At 44.4% G+C, this 22,483-nt stretch overlaps 1 protein-coding gene across 2 annotated transcripts; it reads left to right on the top strand.

Moving 5' to 3' along the window:
* The first annotated feature begins 1,559 nt into the window (after positions 1-1,559).
* Positions 1,560-17,825, top strand: LOC111670150 (SLIT and NTRK-like protein 3). Of its 2 annotated transcripts, none has more exons than XM_023426755.2 (7): positions 1,560-1,845; positions 4,899-5,179; positions 5,370-5,621; positions 5,873-5,988; positions 6,263-7,192; positions 8,581-8,800; positions 15,202-17,825. In XM_023426755.2, exons 2-7 carry the CDS (start codon positions 4,964-4,966, stop codon positions 16,336-16,338), a joined length of 2,871 nt encoding a protein of 956 aa, XP_023282523.1. In that variant the 5' UTR covers positions 1,560-1,845; positions 4,899-4,963; the 3' UTR covers positions 16,339-17,825. The 2 variants fall into 2 exon arrangements, with proteins under 2 accessions (XP_023282523.1, XP_023282522.1); XM_023426754.2 differs by having other exon boundaries at positions 1,560-1,975.
* The last annotated feature ends 4,658 nt before the right edge of the window (positions 17,826-22,483 follow it).

Raw genomic sequence — 22,483 nt, 5'->3', positions numbered from 1 at the left:
GGGTGTTTTTCTCCCAGATTTTCTGTCATGGCCATTGTTGCACTGTGAGGTAGATGATATAGCCTCAGGTCTGGGATCACATTTCCCCCCTTGCCACAAATTCGGCATCCTCAAGCTGGAAATGATATCTCAGCACCAAAACCTTATGCATCGTTGAAGTTTATTTATATGTGTCAGCTGCGGCCCTGCATGTCATGGGTGACTTAATTGTGTGGATGCCTGTGTGTAAGCAATCTCCGCAAATGCATATGATCATATGACTGTGCATACATGCCCTGCGTCTGCCAGCCTGTTTCCATTGCAAGTGAGCATTAAGTAGCCTTGTGGGGAGGCTGTAATACAGCCTAATGCACCTGAGAGCCCTGAAATCTATAACCATCATCTACATCTTCCTGATATTACTGGAACCGTCTCTGTTCCTGTTTCTGATAGGAATCTCCAGGGAGAGCTTTCCCCTCCACTGCTGTAGGGAGAGGAAGGAGAGAGTGTGTGTGTGTGAGGGAGTGATGCACCTCTCCATTTCCTCAAGGTGATTCACCTTAATGCACGCTGAAATCAATGTGAAATTGAACTGAAAATTGAACTTTCAGCTCAGTAATGTGGAAGACATGTTGTTATTAAATCTTTTCCTATAGCCATGAAACGGGCTGACTGATATTTGAACGCTTTTGAATGCTTGTTTTCTAACCAACACCATGGCACCACTGGTGTCCTTGATGGAGACCCCGCCATTGGTCCACTGGGGGAGGCCGGGCTTCACAAAGGGCCCATACCTGTCACTTAAAGGGAAGTATTGATGGAGCAGCAGCCACCTAGCAGGCTGTGATTAGCCGATGTGGGAAGCTAAATTCATTGTTGGTGGGGGGGCGTCATTGATCTCAGTCTCCGCGGCATCTGTTGCGCCCACCACCTCCATTTGGTGAGACAGGTGTTGTGATGCGGGCCGTGCAGACTTCCAAGCCTCCCTGTAATCTCCGCTTTCCCCCCTTCTCATGAAAGTCACCACAGTTTTCCCGACTGATGCTGCGTGCGTGCTGTCTCTCTCTCGCGCGCGCGTGTGTGTGCGCGACGAAGCCAGCTGGCACGAGTCGCCATGGTAACACACACCGGTTTCACGAAATCCGTGGGTGCTTAAGGGCAAGAGGAGAGATGAATAAACTAATGAGATTATAAATTATTGTCGGTATAGCTGAACAGTCGGGGCATTTTTACCAGACTGCACACGCGGGCAACGTGAGGAGAAAGTTTATGGGGCCCATTGTCTGTGACTCTGTTGTGTCTTCTGTAATCTGTTTATGATGAGCAACTGAACTGGCTGCTTTGATGAGGAGGAACCCACCCTGCGCGCTTTTATGCCTCATATACAAACTAGCAGTTGCGCGCCGCCTATTGCATGATTAATTCCGGCTCCTCCGTCCCCCCCTTTCTCTTCTATGAATTACCCAGTTGTGTTTGAGATGAAGAGAGGCTTCTCCATCATTACGCAGGCTACAACTCCGCGCGTTGGACGCCTGTCCAGGGGTCCAGTGCCGCAGCTCCCACGGGCTGCACTGTGGAGAAGCGGACCTGCATCCTAAAGCCAATCGGTTTTTTCACTCTTTCTCTCTCTCTCTCTCTCTCTCCTGGTTTTTATCCTCCACCTCATTGCAGTCTTATCACGTCCCCCTCTTGCTCTGGTCCTCCCCCCTCCCTCCCTCCCCATCCGCCTCAGCCGCTACAGGAGCGGAGAGAGAGGGAGAGAGAGAGAGAGAGGGAGAAGAGTGCGGCTGAATGTGAACGACATGTCGACAGTCAGCCACTAAAGTGTTTTCTCGGTCGTTCCCTAATTCTTTGGCGGCGGACTGAGTGAGTATTACCCGCATCCCTGCTCTGCTAAGCGTCGCTGTGTGGATCAGAGAGGCTGGTGGGGAGAGACAGACAATGGGGAATGCAATTGGATTGCGTTACTCTGCCAAGGATTTTCATACATAGCCTGGTAAATGTCTTAATAGGTTCTGTTAATGACTAGGCTGTTTAATTGGTCATGCTTTAATTCTGCTAACTATTGCAATTTGTGAGCTGTAATGTTTGGCGCTAATTGATTTTCTTGGAGGGCTGTGGGCTATCCAGGCTGATAGCCCCATACATTTGATCAGTGATGCTGCTGCTTGCCTGATAGTGCGGGTCTGTGCTGGGGAGCAGGGGCCCATGTAAAAAGCCAGTGTGAGGCTTGGTGAGGCTCTGTGTGTGTGTGTGTGTGTGTGTTTGTGTGTGTGTATGTGTGTGTGTGTGTGTGTGTATTCTGACGGACAGAAAGGACAGAGAGGTAGACACAGGAATTATGTGACATGAATAATATGGTGAAGAAAAAGCAGTGACCGTCATCTCTGGTCCGCTTGCGTCAGTGTGCAGGTCTAGAGGAGAGAGGAAGAAAAAAAAAACTCAGTGTCAGAGAGACTCAAGAAAGACAGGGAGGGAAGCCACACCTGTGTCAGGCCTGTTTTCAGATGGACATGAAGACAATGACAGATAGATAGATAGATGGATAGATGGATGGATAGAGTTTTAAATTCTGCTGTGCTGTCACCACTCAACACATAAGTCCTTTCCTCTCTTGTTAACGTAATGATGCAGAGCTATGCCGACTGCTGACTAGTCCACTTGGCTGATTGGAGAAAGAGGGCTTGAGTGTTGACTGTGTTCCTTCTTGTTAAGGGGGAGATGGCCGTCCACCAAAGCAGAATCTAACAGGAGGGATCCCAGTGGTCTATCTGGACTCAGTATTGATCTGCTCCATACAGGGGGGCTCGGGGCCCAGCGATAAACAATGCATTACTTGGATGGAAAACGAAGACCTACTGGGACCCTGAATGGGTTGTGTTTCGTATTGTATTCCAGTTTGTCAAACACTATTGAGCACGTTGGCATAGATTGTCCTGTATTCCATGTGCGAAGCATACATGGTTCAAAACACTTTGATAAATGGGTGAGTCTCCCCCCCCCATCTCTCAGGGAAATAACATATTTTTCCTTCTGCTCGTGCCTTTGTAAGTACTGTGGGATTGTCCAACAAGTATTGCAGTGTTAACACTGGTTTGTTACGAAATCACACACACTCATCTACACGTGTCTAGCTACCTGTTTCTGTACTTGGCAGGCTATAAAAGCGTACTTTTTGGATATGGTTTGACCTTTCTCACATTGTTTTCAAAACACACACACACACACACACACACACACACATGTAAGTTGGCTCCAGCGCTGTTTCTCTGTGAGGCAGGCGTACATTGTGTGCAGGGCGAGAGGAGGGCTTTGATGTAATCAATATCAGATTTCAGCGGTTTCACTGTGAGCTCTCATCCTGAGTGGCAGCCTTGACTGACTTCTCACTGCTTATGCAATCCCACTCCTCTCTCCCACCTCACCCGTTTCCTCTCCTTTTGTACCTACTCTATGCCCATTACTCTTCCTTTCTCTGTCTGTCTCTCCTTTACTCCATTCCTTTTCGCCTTGCTCCCCTCTGTCCTCCTCCTCCTCCTCCTCCTCTCGTTTCTACCTCTCCCTTCATCTCTCCTCCCGTCATAATCATCTCTGTGATTGCTCTTCCTTTCCCGGGCGGTGATGTTTTCACTGCTGCCTCCTTGTCTAACTCGCTGATGCTAGATTATTGCTGTATGATTACAGCTACCATACCATCATGATCATTATTGCATTTCGCATGGCAGTGTTCAACACTGTATGAGCAGATCGAGATGCTTTATCCAATTTAGATCTCATTAAGTCTTGAGAGGAAATATCCCCATGCAAGACTCACATCTCAGCTGTTTTTCTTCTTTCTTTTTTTTTTGTTTCCTGGACTACTGCAACTCCATTCTGTTGTTATTGCAGTGCCACTCTCATGGTCATCATCATCATCACCCCATCACTATCACCGTCAGTTCATGTTCCTGCTCATCGCTGCACTGCCTTCACATCAGCCCTTTTGAAAATTTTGAAGAGTTTTTGATTTGCAGCGATGCTTTCACTCCACTGTCATTATCACAATAATGATTATGACAGGACTTGATGGCTGTTGATAACCTAACATACTCTACTGATTGATAATATGGGGTATTTTGTGCCTCATCCTTCTGTTCTCTGATTGCCATTCATCTTATTAAATGGAGCAGTTCATTAGACCAGAAGCATTATGAGTCTGATTTGCATTTACCCATATTCATATTGCATACATTAAAACAACACATGCGTGACATTTCAGCTTCACCGGGCATTTGAGAATACAGATGAATATATTCATCACAAGCCCCCCCCCACCCAAAAAAAAGCAAAAAAGCACACACACACACACACACACACACACACACCATCTCACTTGTCCAAAAAGCCACTCTGAAATTGATAAAAACGTGATTCACAGGTGAACTAGCTCACGTGTTTGCCTTTGTTTTGCATTTTCAATGTCAGTATTTAAATTTTTAATTCAAAAACATCATTGTTGAAAGCTGACATATTGTTCTTGCTTGTTGTTTTTTAATCAATATCTCTTGCCTTTGTGATGCCTGTAAATCCAAAAGCTTCTGTATGTTTACCATAGTTTTAGATGATATCACTGCAATACTGTGGCCTCCATTTGGCCTATACATCATTATTCCAATGTAATGTAATTCTTTGCCCATGGCACTCCAGTCAGTCTGATTTGACTTTTATTTTCTGACTGCTTTCGTATGCTTGTGATGTATCATCAATCTGATTCATCCTGAACTGACTTTTGCTGTTGCCTCCCTGGCTGTTTGCCCTCTGTTAACCATGTGTGTGTGTGTGTGTGTGTGTGTGTGTGTGTGTGTGTGTGTGTGTGTGTGTGTGTGTGTGTGTGTGTGTCTGAATGTATCCATGCTTGTGCCTGGGCCTTTGCCGTGCAGTGCGGTGAAGGGCCGATGTCGGGCTGTAGCCCCAGGCTGCTGAGCTGAGAGGGAGAAGCAGGAGGATGCAGTGGGTCACTCTGGCAGTGGCCCTGGGGTGTGTGTGTCTGTCCTGGGCGTCACACACCCCCACCCCTACCCCCACCTCCACACACACCCCTCTAGTGGACAACTCTGAGGAGGAAGTGGACGAGCCGTGCTTTGAGCCTTGCACGTGCGAGGTCAAAGAAGGCGTGCTGCACGTGCACTGCGATGGGCGGGGCTTCACTAATGTCAGCCAGGTATCACTCTTGCTCATTGAGATGCATGTAGAACTGCACGGCACTTTATTGCGCTGTCATTTAGCGCATTAACTCGCCGTATCTCCACGTCTAATATCCTGTCTCTAATGCGGCTTATGGGTGTTTTTAACTGTTAAATTCATGTAATTAATAAGATAATAACTAATCAGACCCCTAATTAATCACCCAGGTGTCACAGTCATGGGTCCGCCCTTTCAAACTCAACCTTCAGAGGAACTCGCTGAGGCGTCTCTATAGCAACGGGTTTCAGCACCTTGGCAACGCAGTGTCGATAAACCTTGGCAACAATGCACTCCAGGACATCCGAGTGGGAGCTTTCCATGGGCTGGCCAAACTGAGACGCCTGTACCTCCACGAGAACAAGCTGGAGGTCTTCCGAAATGACACCTTCGCCGGCTTAGAGGCTCTGGAGTACCTCCAGGTAACCGCCTGAGACAATCTATAATCCATGTCGATTATCCATGATTGACAGGATTAATGACAAAGTTGCAAAACATTACAATTGGTAGCTGCGACAGAAATGGTCATAGTGGTTTGCAGCTGGTCTGAGTGGAAGAATTATCTGAAGCTCTTTGTGCATTTTCAAATGGAGAGTGCCACAGCTTTCAGCTCAGTCTATTTTTCAACTGCAGCAATTATATGTTCATCACATTTTCTCTTTCCTACCTGCAGGCCGACTACAATGTGATCAAACGAATAGACAGCGGTGCTCTGAGGTTCCTCTACAAGCTCCGGGTTCTCATCCTCAATGACAACCTGATCCCTGTCTTGCCTGCTCATCTGTTCAGGTTGCATTTCGATTATTTTACTGCAAAGCTTTTGAATCATGCCGGGACTGATCTGTAGTAATATCAGTGTCAGACACAATTAGCCGGTGTGCACTGTCGTTGAATTAATGTTTCTGTGGCATATTATTTCGTATCATAAGAGAGGATTAATCATCAGATAAAAAGCAGATTTCACAGAAATGGAATGTGTGAACCTATGTTTTCTCTCACTATCACATTGTCCTTTCATCTAACCCAGCTAACTATCCCCCTCCTCCTCCTCTTCCTGCACCAGATCTGTGTCTCTGACTCATCTGGACCTGCGGGGAAACCGTCTGAAGAGCCTGGCATATGCTGGGACCCTGGAGTACGTTGGTCGCTCCCTGATGGAGCTACAGCTGGAGGAGAATCCCTGGAACTGTGGCTGCGAGGCAGTGCAGTTACAGCAGTGGCTGGGTCAGATCCCTTACACAGCTGTAGTCGGAGACGTTACCTGTGAATATCCATTCCACCTTCACGGCAAGGACCTGAGGGAAATCCCCCGGAAGGAGCTGTGTGCTGACCTGCCGGATAAAGAGCTACAAGGAGAGGCCGGTGGTCCATCAGCAGGATCGCAGCCCCAACATTTGCCCCCTAACTCTAAACCCAACTCCCATCCCGGGCGAGTCAGGCCAACTAAACCCTCCTCTATGGTGCACGGCTCCCGCCAGAACACTCATACCTCCTCGACTTCGTCTTCCTCTTCCTCAGCAGAGCGTAAAGACAGAGAGAGGCACCCGAGACCGGCTAAAAGGCCTCGACCCTCCAGAACATCCCCCACGTCTCGCAGCCTGATGCCCAACCAGAATCCCCCCGTGGCTGGCTACCAAACACGGCCCCCCATCCCCATCATCTGTCCCCTGGGCTGCACCTGTAACCTGCACATCACAGACCTCGGCCTGACAGTCAACTGCAAGGAGAACGGCTTCCTCAACGTGTCCCAGCTCACACCTCGGCCCCTTAACGGCCGCAAGCTCTACCTGAGTGGAAATTTAATCCAGCGGATCTACCGCACAGACTTCTGGAATTTTTCGAGTCTTGACCTTCTTCACCTGGGGAACAACCGCATCTCCTACCTCCAGGAGGGGGCCTTCTCCAGCCTGACAAGCCTGAGAAGCCTGTACCTCAATGGGAACAACCTCGAGAGGCTCAGCCCCCATGTGTTCCTGGGGTTGCAGAATCTAAGGTAGGATCTTTTTTTTTTTCTTGTTTTGGATGCTTTTGGATCACACGCAGCATTTCAAGCACTTTGTTGTCACTGCACTTCAAACAAATCCACAAACTGAAACCACATGTCAGCTTAGGTATTTAGACATTTGTTTATAAGTATGTGGAAATTAATTTCACTGTAATATTGGCATAGCAAAGAGCAGAACACTCTGACAACCATTGTAGCGGAGTTTGATTGAAATGAAAGGTGCCCATTCTCTTCCAGGATTGTCATTTGTTAGTCACGCTGCCTGATGGCATGCTTCAGCTGAGGTGTGAGTCTGGCATGAGTGACAACGTGAAAATTAATGTTTTTTTTTTGTATTCGCATACAGAGGTGTTGATAAGGCAGTGAGACGTCTGGATGATGCCAGGAATTTGCTTCTTGGAGAAGGGCTTATTATAAAAAACGAGTCGTCAGAATGATGCATATGTATCATTGTCAGATTAAGCTTACAAAGATAATTCCTCTGCAAATAATGCATACAGCAAATATCTTCAGTCAGCGATTGTATTTATTCAGCAAATTAAACACTGTGGAGTTTGATTAAGACAACAGGTCAGCTTTGATGTTAAGCTATATAAAGAAGGTTTGTGGCATAATACCTTCATATTGAGAGCACCCTTTAGTTTTCAAGGTAGGGTTGAAGAAATCTAGAGACCTGTTAATTTGAGTATTAATCAATAATAAAGATCCTCTCAGGACATTCAAAAAGTTTTCCTCTTAACCTCTCGTTAGCCTTTGTTAGTGACTCTGGGGTGAGCATTTAAACCAGATCTATGACTTAATTCAGCAATAGAAGTAGATTGGACGACTAGCATGCAAGGAAAAGTCTCTGCTGATTTCTATTATTGGGGGGGGAAAAAAATCAAAGTTCCTTTAAATTTAACATGATGATCAGGCATGCCATGGCAAGTGTAAGTAGTCATCAGTATGAAATTACACAATATCATTTGATGCTGATCAGCTAATCAGCTGTGAACAGGGAAAGTGCAGATTAAATCAAATTTTAGTTATGACAGTTATTTATTTATTTTTTTAAATAAATATTCATTGATGTAATTATCATGCTGAGGTGCAGGAGAAGTAAAGTACCTACAGAATACTTACAAAATAAATTGATTTAAAGATTCATGCTGTGCTAATCAAGAATAAGAATTATGTTTTTGTACCATGGTGAGACAAAGACAGACCTTCCTGCTATATTTCATGTCTCCTTACTGTCAGATTGCACTAAGTACTTGGAGATGCAGTGATAGTTCCTTTTAACATAACCACATCCCAATTATCCTCCTATTTCCATCTGTCTGTCTGAGGTCTCTAGACATAGAAACGCTGTAACGCTGTCCGTTCCTTTATTTTAGGTTCCTTTATTTTGAATACAACGAGATCCGTGAGGTAGATCCTGGGACATTCGACTCCATGCCATCCCTGCAGCTCTTGTTCCTCAACGCCAACCTGCTGCAGAGCCTCCCCCTCGGTGTGTTTTCAGGAGTAAATTTGGCTCGCCTCAATCTGAGAAACAACCACCTTCTGCAGCTTCCTATGGAGGGCGTGCTGGAGCATCTCACCGGACTGGTACAGGTTGGTGCAAACCTAAAGCTGTGTTTACTGAGGGATCGAGGTGGTTTCAGAGCAGGTGGATGCTTGAAAAAATGACAGATCTCCTAAACTGTGCGTGCGTAAATGACTCAGATACCTGGCACAAGGCTTTTTGCAAATTTAGGTCAAAAAACATGCATTTTGTTGAGTGACAGTGGCAGAGTGAAAATGGAGATTATTGAAGTGGATAACCCCTGTTGATTTACTAAACGAAAATGAGCATAATTATACAGAGTACATTTATTTCAGATGTCATTGTCAAGACACATTATATTATCACAGCTTGATGGAATAAACAAAACAAGCTGAAATCTTGGATCGAGCCAAACCCGCATTTAAAACTTTGGGCAGCCCTTGATCTCCTGGTCTCTGGCACAGCTGCAGTTTTCTCCATCATCTGCATCGTCTGTTGTTTTGAGAGCTCTGCTGTGGCATGTGGGACTGTGGCTGTGCCTCAGGTATTCTAATTGGAAAATTGCAATTGCCTTGATTTGCATAAGTGGTCTTAATAAATCAGCAGCTAAACTGGAGAAAGCTGCACCCCTCAAGTTTTTGAGTATGCTTATAATTAACGCAACTCTTAGTAAATAGACTGCATAAACTACAGTATGTGTTAAATGCGCTGTTTGTGTTTGGCCTTACCTAACACATTTGGCTGCGGCATTATGGGGCTGGCCGATGTACACAATGCACAGATAAGGACCAAACCCTAGGTATTACAATTTTTTCATCCTGCCTCCTCTCACTTCAGCAAATTTAGTGTACCATGCTTTTCTCAGAGAGCCAAAGTAGAATCAGGTAAGGTGGGTGTGGATTACCCTGAATGCCATTGTGAATTTCCGTTTTACTTTGCTCCATGGAAAATTCCTGATCCTAGGGAGTGTGGGTGAGGCTTGCCGTTCGCATGCTGTTTCTAAATGTTTACTCAAGGGAAGGACGACAGTGGTTTATGGAGCTGGAGGAGCCATGTAGAAGTGTATTGTATTATTTGTGCCGCCTCTGATGTCCAAGTGCATTAAAGCATTCACCAAATGGAAGTACACTGTGGGCCATATTCATAAAGCCCAGCGGTGTCACCATTGTAGTGCTCAAAATCTGTGGCACAGTAATTGAATTCATTCATTTACCGGGTTGTTATTACTCTGACAAAGACACATTAGTGCTGCCCATGGACTGCAGAAAATAATGTGACAATGACATCACCTGTTGACTTACTGCTGGCCTGTTTGAAGCTTGGTTAGTGGGATTTCTGGGTGCTGGCATGTGTTTTTGGAGCCAGAGCTTGCACAGTAAAATCAAAGGGTAACACAGATGGAAGCAGGATGAAGCGCGCAGCTGCTGTAAAAAGCACTCCATTTTGATAATCATAAAGCAGCAGCATGTATAGCTTAGAGTCAGTGTTACCATCAAGGACAGGATTATACAGTCACACCCATTACATGCACTGATATATTAGAAAATTACTTCCTTGATGTCTTTGTTATTAAAAATAAAGATTACCATTGGTAACTCATTAAAGAGAAAATTAAAATAGCTACAGTGTCTATACTTAACTTGAGAATTAATAGCAAAAGTAAGTTAGGTGAATCAGCATCTGAGTGGATGCCAGAAATATGTACAGTTCAGGAATACATAAAAAAATGTTGTACAGTCGGGCAGCACTCGCATATCATTGCCAAATGCAGTGAAGAAATTTGCCCACAGGAGCGTTTCACCTTGAATGATGTCAGATAGAAAAACAATGCACTCACAGAAAAGATTGATGAAAAAAATTCAGTATTCACCAGGGACTGGTTTAAAAGGAAACCATTACACCTAATGCCCAACATAGCTACGCCTAATTGTCAGTTTTTACTTGACTTTTGACCCTTACAGTTTGATTCAATCTGGGTGTTCAATACATGTACGAATATATATTTCAAAAGACAGTTCAAATGTTTGGAAAAAAACACTTATTCACTTCCAGAGAGTTAGATAAGAAGACCAATACCCCTTTAATATCTGTACACTATACTATATGGAGTTAAGAGTCAGCACTCAGTTAGCTTAGCATAAAGACTGGTAACAAAGGGAAACGGCTAGCTTGGCTCTGTCAAAAGGTAGTTACAGCACCTCTGAAGCTCATTTATTAATATTATATCTTATTTGTTTAATCCAAGCAAAAAAAAAAGTGTTTAAAACAACATGTTTTATAGGTGGCAACTACAGTGAATTGTCATTGTCACTGACAGAGACATTAGCGTTTAGTAGAGGACTGTTTTTAGCTCAGGCACGATGCACAGTAGGCTACGTTAAGTCCTAATTAAAAGCGTATTGAAAGATATTGAAGAAACAATCATGATGTGTCTAGTAGCCAGTAGTAGCTGGCTTGGCGACTGAAAACAGTGCTTGAATAGGTCTAGTGGTGTACGGAATTGAACAGTCACTTAGCTTGTAAAAAATGAACAAATTGGTGACATGAAACTTTGTCAAAACTGAACAAACCAATCTTTCCTCATTTACTGAACTTACTCCCTGATTATATACTGAATTTTAAAACTTGTTCTTCTGTTATCAGACTAGCAAAGGATTTTAAGCTAGAGCGTGATTCTAAGCTAACATTTAGGGAAAGCAACATTGTGGTTTGTGGTGCTAGGTGGCTATAGCAGCTAGCCAGTAACTAGGATGTTAAGTTGAACATTTACTTGTGTTGGTCTGATTGTTATTTTTCCTGTTTTAGATCCTTATAGATATCATCTTCTTCTTAATTTAGAGGACGTGTTGCTGTGAAAATGAGTTACATTTTCTTGTAATATAAAACAATATTTCACTTGATATTTCACAGCAGTGTAAAAACAGGACCAGGTGTTTTAAACAAATATCTCAATAAAAAACTGTAATGCTCAGCTTTTAGTTGGTGTGGAGTGGGACCGTTCCTCTGGCAAACATATAAATGAATCTCTTATTTTACGATAGAAAATGGACTGTCTTCAGCATTTGTGATTTAGCATTAAATGCCAAAGCCTGTTTAACTCCTGCCACTGCACTGCTCTTGCTAAAGGTAATGGCAGGATTTTCTCACTACTGAAAGAGAGGAGGAATTTAATTGGTTAATAGTTGATAATAGTTTCTATTCAGTTAACTATAGGAGTTGATGATATGGTATGACATAATTACCTTTAGACTTATTTTTGCAGTATTATTTCAATATCAGTATGTTATAAGTTTATGTGTTTTCACAGGGACAAAATATTTATTCCAAGTACTTAATGTCATGCTGTATCAGATTTTGGTCAATATAAAATATTAGTATTCAACATGAAAAGCGTGAACCACAAAACTTGGATATGAGAATACTGTCATTTTGCAGTCATATACAGAGAGGTAATGGACTGTAATATTGGATTATTGATCAGTCCTTTATATCTGTAGCAGTTGTGAAAAGTAGATTCATGTGTGATTTACAAAAATGGCCAAACTGTCTAAAAGTTCAATACAAAACCTCCATTTCTGGGTGCATTTTGTTGTGTAGTGTTGTATTCCTCTGCAGGTAACATTGCAAAAAATATTGGTTGTCATGTCTACATACTTCCATCGCAGTGTGGGGCACTTTTTGAACATGGAAAATCCAGATATCTAATACAGCAGCATTAAAAATCTGTGTTTGTTTTCCCTCAGAATAAAAGATCAAGGGCTTATTTCTAGACTCACCATGTTGCGCTGATGTTCAGCGATCACACAGAGGCAGAGACGCCAATTTCTCCACTGACAGTAGCCTCAGTGGACCAGAAACTCTTGCTCTTTACTCTTTGCTATTACTACCGCTCTCGCTCCACCTACATGAAACACAAACCGCTGGATAGAACAAGTTCATGCCCCTTCTCAAGGGGTTGTTGAAGTCACTCCAGGAAATATGGGAAATCACTATCTGAGGTAGAAGTCATTGAGGCAGCCAAAAGGAGCATGAGTACACTATGAAAGTAAATTACAACACTTCAATGAAAAAAACCCTCCAGGAATTCACATCACAGACTGGTGAAATATAACAGTATAAGAGTATCCATGAGTGAATTTGCTTTGACACATTTCTCTGCCATTGTATGTATAACATCTCACATATACTGTTGCCATGAAGATCAGTTTCCCTACACATTTTTCAGGGATCCAAAATTTTGCACATACTGCAGATTCTTCTTCAAATGCACTCTTTTCATTTCTGCTCTGTGTGTATTATTCAAAAGACAATGAAACACATTCATCAGTATGGAGAAGGCTAGGCAAGCTGTCACTCAGGGGCATCTCATCACCAGAGACTACAGCAAAAATCCCTGCACCAGAACTTCCAAAAACCTGCTTATATTGACTATATTTCTGTGAACTAACTGGAGGAATCCTAATGACTGACAGGATATTGCTGTTTGGGCAAAGTGATCAATTATAAGACACATGGCTCACTGAGAACATCCTGAATTTCTCCCTTGATGAGATTTTTTCTTTATAGCTCCCAAGTAAATTTTGGACAATTATTGCTTGATCTTTGATCTCTGTCATAACGATAAAAACCCACAAGAGTAAATTCACTCTTCTGTGGCTAAAGGGTGGCAGTTTCATCCAAAATTGAAGTCATTATTTAAGTCAGGCTACATATATTTAAATAACAGTGGTGGCTGGTTTTGCCTGCTGTTGACATTAACATACTGTATTTGAATTTGTAAGTAGAATGAGTTTACTAAAAGCCTCATTATGACAAATATATACTGGTGTTGCGCACTTGCATTTCTACTGCAACTACCACCTGTCGGGCGAATTGAGGGTCTATAATTTCCCTTCGCAACACAGCTTTGACTGACAAGCTGACAGCAAATCACACACTAGGTGACCAGGCGTGTAAATTGGAAACTGTGTTGGACATGTTGGACAGATGCTTGCAAAAGAGAAGGGGGTAGACCTCTTGGGATCTGCATGAAAGTAAACAGGAAGGCAAACAGTAAAGCAAGCCTGGGAATAAAATGCTTCAAGAGTTTCAACCAGATGTAAGACTGTAGTTGTGGAAGTTATGAACAGTGTTTATTTAAAATGTCAGCTTGTTTTTTTTTTATTTATTTTTTTTATGTTCAGTCATGCTACATCACAGATTTAGACAATAGTACAGAAACTTGCAAAGCAGCACTTTTCCAGTGGACCTTTAATATAGTGGAAGTGAGTTAAAACTGCGGATGACTGTTGTTTCTACTCAGCCTCCAGTTGCACTTATGTCATTATCAAAGCCACACAATTGCCCACAGTGGGCTAAGTTCAATAAAGTGAAGGAGCATCCTGTTGTTTGGCGTGAGGCATGGGAAACTAGCCGTACCATGGCTCCCATAACAGCAATGCTGAATCATCTCAAAAAGCATCCATCTATTTCTGCAAGCCAGGGAGATGGTCTAACCAAATTAGCATGACAACATTTGTGCAAGCTCCTTGGAAGTGTGACAGAGAGGATATCAGCCCTCATTGCCAAAGTCATTGCTAAAGATATGGAATAGATCAGTTCTGCAGACAGAACGACGTGATGTAAGTGATTCCCTTTGTGCATAATCTGCTTTAGCCATTTCAAAGTGTGGCAAAGCGAATATTTGAGTTTGTTTTCAATCAATAGCTGGCAATGAGAAAAATGGATTTACGCACATACGTATTGGATTATAGCACAAGGGAGAGTTGCATCACATCCCGTCTATTGTTGACAACAAAGTGCTGTGATATTCTCACATGCTCATACTCACAGAAAAAACCTGCTGTGAGTTTTGTGAATAACCACTTATGTAAACTCTGAGTGGTCTTTATTGTAAACTGAAATATTCCCATAACCTGCTGTAGTACATGTGTGAACAGCTTTTTAAGAGAGCCCGTGTGGGTGGAACAAGTTGAATTGGTCCCTGCTCAGATCGTTTTCTGTTATTTAGAATATATCATGCATTTGCGCAGCCGTTCAGTAAATGTAAGCACTTCAATGTTATGATGACCCCATAATGACATTATTTACATTAATCAGTGCTATCCAACCCGTGCATATTTCAAAAAAAAAAATAATTTAGAGACACTGGCCTTCAAGGAGAGCTGTATTCTATTATGCAAATGCAGAAAAACTCATTTTCTATATATATATTTTTGCTGGTGAGAGGCGAAGGTAGCAGAGAAAACATCATTTTTCTTGTTGTCATCCTATTAGAGTGTAAGCTATTGGCTTATTCCTCAAGACAACAGACATTTACCAAGTTACTAATATATATCACAAGAATGTCAGCAAAAGGATCTTTTTTTTTGTTGTCGTTGTGTTTCATGAATTTGCATTGCATGGCAGATGAGTAATTAGTCTACTATTACACAATGACAATGCGCTGTGGTGTTATGTATTTCTCCAGGTGGACCTGCAGCAGAACCCATGGGAGTGCAACTGCGAGGCAGCTCCACTGAAGCGTTGGCTGGAGGGGCTCAGCGCGGTGGTGGTGGTGGGAGAGGTGGTCTGCCATACTCCGGAAAAGACCAAAGGCGTAGACCTGCGCTCCCTCTCCATGGAGCTGCTCTGCCCTGAACTGGAGCCCCAGGAGGACCAGGAACAGGAGGAGCAGGCGGCCACCTCCACAGCTGCCGACAGAGGTGTATCGGTTGGCTACCCCGGCCCTGGGCTGGGGCCCCTGATCCCTCCAGGGAAGGATTCAATCCCTCTGTCGGTGTTAGTGCTCAGCCTGCTGGTGTTGTTTGTCTCAGCATTCTTCGCGGCAGCGGCACTAATCGCCTACGCCCTGAGGAGGAGGGACAAGCTGCCGTTCCGTCGCCAGGGAGAGGTAGACTTGGCCGGCATCCAGATGGAGTGTGGAATCTTCACCGAGCAGACACACCACCACCACCACCATCACCACGGCATCCCAGAGACGCCGCCTCTACCTCCACCGGAACACAACCATGTTTATGACACCATCTTACCCCCAGAGGCTGCGTCAAAAGGTCCCGACCCCGCCGCAGCCTCGCACATGTGTAGCAACCCCATCTACAAAGAGGAGCAGGATACCGCGGTGAAGCAGCGACCACGGCAGCAGCAGACGTTTGCAGCTTCCAAAGACGTCGAGGGAGCATACTGCTCTGCAGCAGAGAAGGAGAGGGAGTGGACTCTGGAGGTGTCCTCCTCACCCATCAACACCGTCACAGGGGCGATGGGACCGCTCGCCGGCCTTCACGGGAACGGCATCCTGTGCCCCACAGTGATCGACAGCCAGGGCCCCACCCCTAAAGTCGAACTGGTGGACTGCCTCTTCAGACTCCCCGCCCCAGAGTTCAGAGACCTGCCAGACAGGTATGCGAGGCCGCCGCCCCGCTACCCCCACCCCCAGGACTCCAAACAGGACTCCAGACCTGACCAAACGCCCGTGGTCACCACCGTCAGCTCCACAGCAGGTGGTAGCAACGGCAGTCAGAGCGAGCAGGGAGCAGGGGAGCAGAGAGCCAGACTGAGGACCACACCAGACTACATGGAGGTGCTGGACCGCTCATACCAGTTCTAACACTCCTCCTCCTCCTCGCCCTCCTCCTCCTGCTTCCCCTCTTCTCTCGTCTCCTCATCATCTCCCTCTCTGGTGATGAATCATCCAGTAACAATGACTCCTGTACAGAGGCTGGCGTGGCTTTGAGAGGAGCCTGTGGGGGAGTGGGACTACACTACACACTATGTTTATTCCTGGATAAGGAGCTGAGGTCAGTTTTTGTATTTTCCCCACTACTGGCATATAGGTTTGGCAAGGATTAGCTGATCCCAGATCTCTGCCTGGAGGCAAAACTTCAGCTGCAGCTACTACAGTAAATTCCCCCCCCCACCCTCCATTACACCTCACAATCGTAACGAACCGAGGCCCTTTTTTTTTTTCCTACTCAGCGCCACAATGAGCGGGAGACAGCGTGGCGGTGGGCGTTAATGTTCATATTATCACTCTCAAAAGACCTGCGTGGAGGTGAAACACACCAGCTCTTTGCAACATCCAACACAGAGTCATAAACTGTGACAGGCGGAAGGTGCGGAGCGAGCTGGGTGGACACGCAAAGATGGAGAAGCGACGGAGACAAAGCGAGAGGGAGAGAAATGACTGAAAACAGCCAAGTGCCTTAGCAATGAACAGCCAGCAGCGTGGTCAATGCTTATTTTTCTATGAATACAGATCTATTTATCTAAACAAAGAGGTTTGACTACCAACGGATGGGACGCTGATGGACGACTGAGACTAAAACCAATCAAAGCCGCCGAATAATTGCATTCCCTGGATGAGCCAAAAATAATAATAATATACCCAGTCAATATCGGAGTTGTTTGTATGCAGTTCAGTTCATTTTCATCTCATCCAGTTAACTTAATTTGCTTATCCGGTTGAATTTTTACAGGGCTAGATGAGGGACTTATGAATCGGTGGTTGCGGTGTGCTGTGTGAAAGTATAAAGTGGTTTTGTGATGGAAAGGATAGAGAAGTTATTATTTTTTTGAATGCAAGACAAAACAAAGGAAGGCCGACATAACACAGAAGGACACTGTGGCAATGGATTGGATGCATTTTGGATTTCTTAATCAGCTAGACTTAATGGGGCCACGAGGACCTCTGCTCCACGTTTTCTTTCATTGGACAAAGGCACTGAGGTTATTGTATTGATTTTTAAGTATTTCTCAGAGGAAAATTGAATGGCAAAAAAGGACAAAAATCCAGGACGTGAAGGCATTTTTGTTTTTTGTTTTTTAGTTTTTTTTTCTTTTTCGTCAAAAAAAAAAGAAAAAAGACAGACACTTCTATCAACTATCGATTATTATCTTTTATGGAGGTACCTTTTTATGCTTTCATCTCCTACCAATAGTAGAGGCAGTTGTGAATATATTTATTCTTAGTTTTTGCGTGTTGAAGCTCTCCTGTAAGGGATCATGTTATATTAATGTATAGGATGATTCTGCATCTGGTTCAGCCTTCTTACCGCCGACCCACGAAATACAATAAAGGGTGCTACGTAAAAAAAACTTTGCGATGGCAGCTACTATGTGACGCACACACACACACACACACACATACACACATGCCCCATAAATGCACACTCACTCTCCCTCTGTCTCCGTTGCCTTAATGGTGCATGAAGGAAACAGCTCGAGGTATGCTAAGCCTGTAAGCCTGTCCACGCAGCATGTTGGAGAGATCAGATGAGAGTTGAGCAAAGCTGAGCGCCTGCCGGGTTCCTCACACACTAAAGGCTGGAGATAGAAGCTAATAGTGTGAAATCTGCCACATTAATGGTTTAAAATCAATACATTCTATTTGTGAAATGAGGACATGTAAGGCTGTTGGCCCCTCGGGGGCCAAGGTCGTGAATTGCTCCATCTTTTTCCAGCTCCATTTCTGTCTTAATGATTTTCTCCATCTTCTCTCTTTCCGTCTCTCCTCTGCTTTCATCTCTCCGTCCGCTGTGATCTCTCTTTTCCTCGGCTCCTCATTCCTCCTCACCTTCCTCTTTTGTTCTTTCCTCTCTCCCCCTATTTCCCCATCCCTCTCTTTCCCTCTCATTGCTCTGGCTGTCAGCTCAGCCTCACAGGACGGACACGTAGAGCTGCTGTTCTATATGCTGCTCAACACACAGGTAGCTCGCACTGAAGTGTATCTGTGTGTGTGTGTGTGTGTGTGTGGTGTGTGTGTGTGTGTGTGTTTGTTTCTTTCTGCTGTGCTCTTTCCATCCTTCGGTGATGAGTGCAGTTCTTCAGACGCCTCCTCACTCTCAGTGTTCAGAACTCTGTTGCACAGATAATCCCCCTGTGGGTGCGTTTGTGTGTGTGTGTGTGCGTGTGTGTGAGCGCACACGCAGGACCGTTTGTGTGTGTGTTTGTGTGCGCGCACATGCAGGACCGTGTGTGTGTGTGAGAGTATTCAGAGGGGTGTGCCTTTGTTTGTAGGTGTGTGCGTGCTTGTGTGTGTGTGTTTAAGAAAGTGCATGAAGCTGGGTGTTTGTGCAGCTAGTTGAGTGTCTGTTTGTTGCGTGTGACGGAGAGCGCGAGTGCGGCGCCACAGCCTCGGTCCAGCCTTAATCCTCTAAGCTGTGTAGTTCACTCATGCCACATCAGCCCCATTGTGTCTACAGACAAAGAAGCCCAGTTAAAACTAAATGCCAGTTAAAGCAACAAACGACTAATTATAGCATCATTCTCTCCGTCCTATTCTTTCTCCCTCTGTCTCATTTTTGACGCTCACTTCTCACTCCCTCGCCCATGAACGCAGAGTGCCTGATTTTTGCAACACTTTGGTGCTCTGGACCTGCTCCAGCTGTGTGTGTGTGTGTGTGTTTCGCACTTGTGTTTCCCTGTATGCATGCGTATGTGTCCTGTGTATGTGTGTTTGACTATCTGACAGCTTTGCCATGGTTCATGTGTTTGGGTCCTGTCAGAGCTGTCCTGTCACTGTGTGAAAAAAATCATTCATTTCCCAGAGTCGAGGATGAAAGAGTCTTTAGACTTCAAACGCCTGTGGGCCTCTGTGGCTTAGATTGCCTCTCGCTCTTCCTCCACTGCCATGTCATTTATTCCTTTAAAAAAAAAAGAAGAAAAAAAAACAGTGCTGCTGTGGCATCGGTTAAGTAGAGATGTCAGAGACATGGTGAGGAGCTGGACAATTAGCCTGATTAAAACACTGTCATTTTGCATAATAGATTTAGCCCGAGCTGCGATTCTGAGTGAGCGTGTGTGTGTGTGTGTGTGTGTGTGTGTGTGTGTGTGTGTGTGTGAAGGCATGAAACCATATTCTTCTCTGCATAAACATGCGGGGTATTAAAAATGCACAGTTGGGCATGGCTTGATGTCAGTGAAAAGAGATCTATTTAAAAGTCATGGTGCATAGCTGCAGAAGCTTTGGTGTTTGAGCATGACAAATAGTTGTGGTTGAGCTGGTCATCGCTCACAGATGCGCACACACACATAAACATTTACATCATACTATCAATGCCGCAAATATGTGCGTACTCGCCTGCATGCAAATAGAAAACGCACAAGTAAACAAAGTCCACTTAAATATGTACACAAACTGTACATACAGGTGCACATGCAAACACACACAGCGTCTGCTGCGGCACCGTGATGTTGTTTGGTTGCTCTGCATTGCAGTAATCGGCTCCACTCTTCTCCTCTGCTCTCACCCACAGACAATCACTGGCTCTCAATGGACAAGATCAGCAAGGGAAATACCTACAGAGAGAGCGAGAGGCATAGAGAGAAAGAGGCATAGAGAGAGAGAGAGAGAGGGGAGGGTAAGGAGGACGCTGGAAGGAAGATGATGATGAGAAGGTAGGGAGGGAAAGAGGGACTAAAGAGGACAGAGGGAGATTTGAGGGAGGATGGGAGGAGATGAAAAGAAGGGGAGAAAGATCAGCGAGCGGGTGATTCCAGGCTTAAGGCAGCTGGAGGACTTGTTAATTTGTGCGCGAGTGGAGAGTTACAGTAGGCAGCAAGACAGAGGGAAGAAAAAAGTACTCACATTAGATGTGTGGAACAGACACGGATACTGTATTTGCCGTGGCGAATCCACACATTTCTGGCCGCCTTTGCTTTGTGTCTGCTCTCCGGCGCTCAACGCCACCCACATGATCTCTGCAAAGACTCTGAGCTCAATTTACGTGTCTGCCAAACAGTTACGGTCAGAAGATGAAGATTTCCGTGCCTCCTAGTGTAACATGACAATACTTATTTACAGTGTGGTGAAGCTAAAATGGCGGATTACTCGGCATGTTGGCTAGGTGTTATTATAGTAAGCTGATATGTGTCTGTTACTGTGTCATTCTGTCGTTTCAGTAAGCTGGCGTGGAGACACTAAGATGGCAGGGACCGGGCCCAGCTGACGTTGACAACATCACGAGTTTTTACAGCCCTTGTGCTGCAGTTTTTCAAAGTGTGTTTTTTTTTTGTGTGTGTGTGTGTGTGAAATATCAGAAACAGACAGAGTAAGGAGAATATGGATTTTCAGATTTGCACATAAAAAAAAAAAACAACCCTTTGAAAGAAGTAGATCACTTTCAACAGATTTTCACTTGCGTTTTAAGTCCCTACACATCTGAAAGGTGTCGAGTTTCCTGCTGAGTGAAGACACTGTTCACCTCAGGTTTCTTGCAAGATTCAGAAAATGCTTCCACTAATGGACAGTGAGGAGAAAATTTGCGGGGGAAATGTAGATGACCTGCTGATTGTGCATCCCTAAAAGCAATAAAAAAAAAAAAGGAAAACAAAAGAGATTAATGCTACAAATAGTATTTTGAAATCTGATTTCACTCAGATATTGCCATCATTGATTTTTTAAATCCAATTTTCCACTTTTTCAATGTTCACTATATACTGATTATTCGCTGGATTGAGAGCTACAACAAAAAAATTTAAAGCCCGGGGATCAGTGTCTCACTGAAACATAAGACAGTGTTGATCGCTCCATAAATTCTGATTTGTGAACGTGTCTCCCTGCTGTTTCCACTTGTTTCCTCCCCTGTCAGGAGCCAGCCCAGAGCAGAGGATTAAAGCCTACCTCAGCACTGGAATGCCTGGTGGCTGCTATTGCACAGCTCCCATCACCTCCTAAATACCCCAGCTGGTGGTTTCAGTATTGAGAGGCAGTGGGCCACACAACTGTCGACTTTGCACTTCATTTATGATAAACTTAAGTCGGCCTTAATCTCCGCCCGTCGCCGTGTGTTGAACCAGTGTTTGGAACAACATGTTTATCTGGCGGGGAAGGCGAGTGGAGTGGGAGCCAGGGGAAGGAACCCGTTCACAGAGATAACCCAGAATATCTTCTCTCCTTCCAAGTGCCGCGCTGGAACTGGGAGTGTGATTGTGTTTATGTGTCTGGATGCAGGGGCGTAACAGTGATTTATAGGTGCTGTGCACAAAAGGGGAATGCTGGGCCCTATCTTTACTTTTTCATCACCAGAGTTATTGCATCAAATATCTAAATTCACCCAGCCATGACGCAGAGTTCACACATTTTGATTTCCTGATGAGTTACAGAAAAGTTTTTGGTGTAGCGAAACTCTGATGACACTACTGTTGAGGTTATACAGGTGGTGCAGGAGTGCTTAATCGTTCGGTAATCACTCGTGCAATGAATAAACATGAAAATATAAACTTAAGTCAAGCTTGTAATGTTTTTGTCAAAGGAGTGACTTCAATTTAAATGTCAACTCGACCCGCCTTGGTTCATTTAGGCTGCAGACCAGCTGAAGACAAATTTCTTTGTGGGGCCTTTTGCTGTATTTTAATAGCATCCAGGAGACAGACAGGAAATGTAGGCAGAGAGAGAGGGAGATAACATGCAAGATTCTGGGATGGTCTTGCTATATGCACATCTCAGACCAGTAGGCTCAGTAATTTAATATCCAAAAGTGTCTTTCTCTCTCTCTTGTATATGCGAACACGGACACAGAGATGCATTCAGTACAGCATTGCAATATGGATATAATCTAGTCTGGTGCCTCTCAATCAACCTATCAATCATAAAGCCGGAACAAGTGAATTGACTGCAAATATTGACGTCATCTTGTTGATGTCAATATTTGCAGTCGATTCACTTGCAGCTCGCACCGAGCATCTTTAAAGCTGCACTAATCAATATTTTTATATTGACAATGAATCAAATTACTATGTGTAATATGAATTTG

This window comes from Seriola lalandi, unplaced genomic scaffold (genome assembly GCF_002814215.2).
Source record: "Seriola lalandi dorsalis isolate HSWRI2012SDOR001 ecotype SW California unplaced genomic scaffold, Sedor1 jcf7180002054838, whole genome shotgun sequence".
Taxonomy (NCBI): domain Eukaryota; kingdom Metazoa; phylum Chordata; class Actinopteri; order Carangiformes; family Carangidae; genus Seriola; species Seriola lalandi.
Note: the sequence above shows the minus strand (reverse complement) of the source record. Positions and strands in the feature narration are given on the sequence as shown.